Consider the following 3662-nt stretch of genomic DNA (forward strand, 5'->3'; position numbering starts at 1 on the left):
AATACAAGTGACTCAGCAACAGTACTGCCATCATTCTATGTCCAAAAACTCAAATTTTAGTACTGTAATACATTACACTAATATATTGTGATAACGCACAATGAAAAATTGGACAGTAAAAAAGGGAAGGAACATAAAATTCACATTGATGATAACCTAACTAATGAACTGAAGACATTAATGACATCAGATAATTAGTAAAAACCCCATAAAAGCACGTGTGAAACATATATAAATTAGACAGAAACAGAGAAGCCATATAAAATCTTGCTTTGTACAGTATACATGTTTAGGGATGCTTTGTAGAATAATAAATTAATCCAATCTATTATTTATATAAAGCAGAATCTTTTATAGATATATTCAATCAATCAAACTTGTAGCAGAAACCAAGACAGGATAACAATACTTTTGCCAGTCCATCCATTCCAAATAGCAGAGACCACCTTAGAAAATTTACGTTTGGAAAAAGTATTTACTCCATGCTCGTACAATACACTCCCTCCTCGCACCCTCAATCCAAAAAATGTAGTAGTTTGTTCCTTTTTGTAATAGTTTTTTCCTTCAGCTTTACACAAGTACAAAAACAGGAAGAAAATTTTCCATAGACCAGTTCAATCATCTATGAGGAATAAGATTAGTTTTTGGCTCTGGATTGAAATATATTTCAGATATATGCTAAACAAAATGTTCCTAGTCTCCATTAAACACTCATTTTCTTTACTTTTAATGGTGCGTTGGCATTACATCTAAAGACTGGTCTACATGAAATATATTCATATGAAGAGTATTATTTTCTTCGATATTTATTATTACACAATATTTTCCAATATCATAACATACAAGAGTAACAAGATTAAAAATCATATATTACCATGCTGATCCTTGATCTTTAAATTCACCCTCTTTGACTCGTTCTGCTTGAGAAATTGCAGAATCAGAACCAGTGCCATCCAAGTCTAAACCAGTTTTTCTCATAGGGGCACATCTTTCGTCCTGAGTTTCTGGTGACAAAGACATAAATCAATTAGTCTGCACACTAGGTTCTACCATTTTACTTAGAATAGTCGAGGCATTAATATACCTGTTGATATCCTTGATACAGAGGACGGGATGTGAGTTAAGACTTTTTGGCACATGACTGTATCCTGGAAATCAAGAAAGGTGTGGTCTAGAAAGTTCAATCTCTCTGATTCTTTCATTTCTGAGAACCCGAAAGAAGTTTTCCAAGTGTTCAACACACTAGGAACTGCTGGAAGAACGAGCCTCTCTACTCCTATTTCAATGAGTTTCTGTTAACAGTGGGAGCAAAGACGTTAATAATATATAATCAAGAAAAGCTTGGACATGCTAAATCTGACAATAGAACTCAAAGTAATCAATTACTACACTTTCACACCTGAGCGAAGTTATCTTTGCTGCATATATGAGCTTTTAACCAATAGCATACTGTATATCAGCATACTGAATAGTAAAACTAGATGAATAATTTTAGAACAATTTCTGGATTTTTGTATTTAATAAATGTCAAAGATGTAGTCAAGAACCCCATTTATGGACTCATCTAGAATTCCAAGATACTAAAACATGATTCACAAACCAAATTTCCTATCTTCTTGCCCAAAATCTAGGCCTTACAATCTAATCATCTACTATGTTGTCAATTTAATTTACAAACATCTTTCAACTCAAAAACACAAATAATATGGCTTACCTTCATCAGATATATACATATAGTATTTCGTTAGCCATAGAAACTATGCTGATCACATAGTCAGAGAAGGCCTTAATGACATCCAGTGAAAAAATTTTAAAAATAAAATTGGGTTGCGGAAGGGGGGAGGGGGACTAGACACTCATGGAGCCAGCAGCCGAACAGTTCCCCAAGGGAAGCTTTTCTGTTGCTGATATATCTGTTAACAACCTTAAGAAAGGACTAAAAGATAAATTCTTAATCTTTTAAAATATATTGCTTCTCTAAATAATTTGCAACGCCATATGATAACTGGAAAAGACAGAAAAGACCAGCACAGATCGTCAACAATAGTTAAGATTAATGTACCTTCTCAAGCTCATTCATCAAAATACGACACATCCCAAGTCGACGATATTGAAATCGTGTAGCAACAAGCGGGACTTCTGCCACTTTTTTCCCATAAATCCTGGAGTCAACAACAAGTAGCACTTCAGAATACTTTTAACAGAAGTGAAAATGAAGGTCCCTAAATCAGAATCTGCACGAACAAGATACCTTACAGTTGCCACTGAAATCAATTCATCATTTCTCTCCAAAAGAACTGTATAAAATCCTTGAAAATTCAAACGGTTTAGCTCAGACCTGCATGTTGGGTGATATTTATTAGTTCTGGAGAAAATAAAAAGTCCTGGTTTTAATGAATAAGTATCTAAAGAAGAATATAATTATGAAAACAAGTAAACACGTGGTGAGATTATGTAACATCATAAACTTACCAAGCAATTATGTACACTGTAGACAAGCATAAACAAAATTTGGCTGAAGATGCATACTGCTCTTAGGAGAGAGGAAAACTTGTTTTACTCTAGATGTCATTTGAAGTATGATGTTCTTCAGAAAGAAAAAGAATATTGAAAACTCAACATCCACATTGTAGGGAGATAATTTCCAGGACCATAAACTGCAGAATGCTATGCCACGGGAACAGCATATTTCGCATCTAAAGACTTAAGATCTTTGTAGAACCAGTCTTCCCTTACAATGGGAAAGAAATTGAGAAAATCCCTAAATTGCATATCTATATAGGTCAATGGTCCCACAGACAGTAATGAAGGCAAAGAAGATGAATTTTATAAATACTAAAAACAGAAGTAGAAAAAGTCATGTTAATATAAATGATTAGTTATTATGACTTCTAAACAGAGGTTGATTTATCTTAACAGGGTGGAGAAAAGAATGTCATGTAAACAGGATCTCACCATCTACTAAAAATAACATCTTCCATGAGATCCCTCCTTGTGTGTGGCTCTTTGACAGGTTCAAAACATTCATGCATCACACTAAGAGCAATATTAAGCTTGCTGTAACTCTCCATCAAAAACTCGTTATGAGGCGCCTCATGATCATGTGAATCAGGTTTTATGTATTTCATTAAAGTCCAAGTCAAATTTTCATTCCCCACAGGAACTGCTCTTCCCAAAATATTGCGAAGAGACCAAAATATCTGCAAAACAAGAGTCAAAGCAAACCATCATAGGTAGAGCATTCAAAGGATTACACTGAAGAAAAGATATATGCTAGAATATCATCAAAGTTCAGAAGATAGCAGTTTTTTTTATCATGAAATAGACCGTATCTCATGCTCTCATGACAGCCTAAATTAACAGGAGATATAATTATTTTTTCTAATGTGGTGTATGTCATAAAACAAGGAATTAGACATTACAAATAAGCTCTAAGAGCATCTCCAAGAAACTCTCTTTTTATGAAGAGTATTTTATGTATAATAGAGAGCATCTTTAAATTTAGAAAGTAATTTTTTACACACTCCAACAAACTCTCTATTATGGCTCTTCATTTTGCATTTTTTTCCAAGAACATTTACTGATTTCTACTCATCATTTATTTAAATATTTTTTTATATGTCAATGGTCAATTAATTCAAATGTGATTTGAATAATTTAAG

At 33.3% G+C, this 3662-nt stretch overlaps 1 protein-coding gene across 1 annotated transcript in view; it reads right to left on the reverse strand.

Annotated features, from left to right (window-relative positions):
• Nucleotides 1-870: 870 nt before the first annotated feature.
• The window catches only part of LOC111375236 (increased DNA methylation 1-like), a 5241-nt gene continuing 2449 nt past the window's right edge, over nt 871-3662 (reverse strand). The window contains exons 4-8 of the mRNA XM_022998038.1: nt 2956-3200; nt 2252-2338; nt 2063-2162; nt 1085-1292; nt 871-1004 (exon numbers count right to left, since the gene is read on the reverse strand). Of these exons, the coding sequence (XP_022853806.1) occupies nt 871-1004; nt 1085-1292; nt 2063-2162; nt 2252-2338; nt 2956-3200 (774 nt within the window). The remainder of the gene's footprint in view (nt 1005-1084; nt 1293-2062; nt 2163-2251; nt 2339-2955; nt 3201-3662) is intronic.

Source organism: Olea europaea, unplaced genomic scaffold (assembly GCF_002742605.1).
Source record: "Olea europaea var. sylvestris unplaced genomic scaffold, O_europaea_v1 scaffold1351, whole genome shotgun sequence".
NCBI classification, from domain to species: domain Eukaryota; kingdom Viridiplantae; phylum Streptophyta; class Magnoliopsida; order Lamiales; family Oleaceae; genus Olea; species Olea europaea.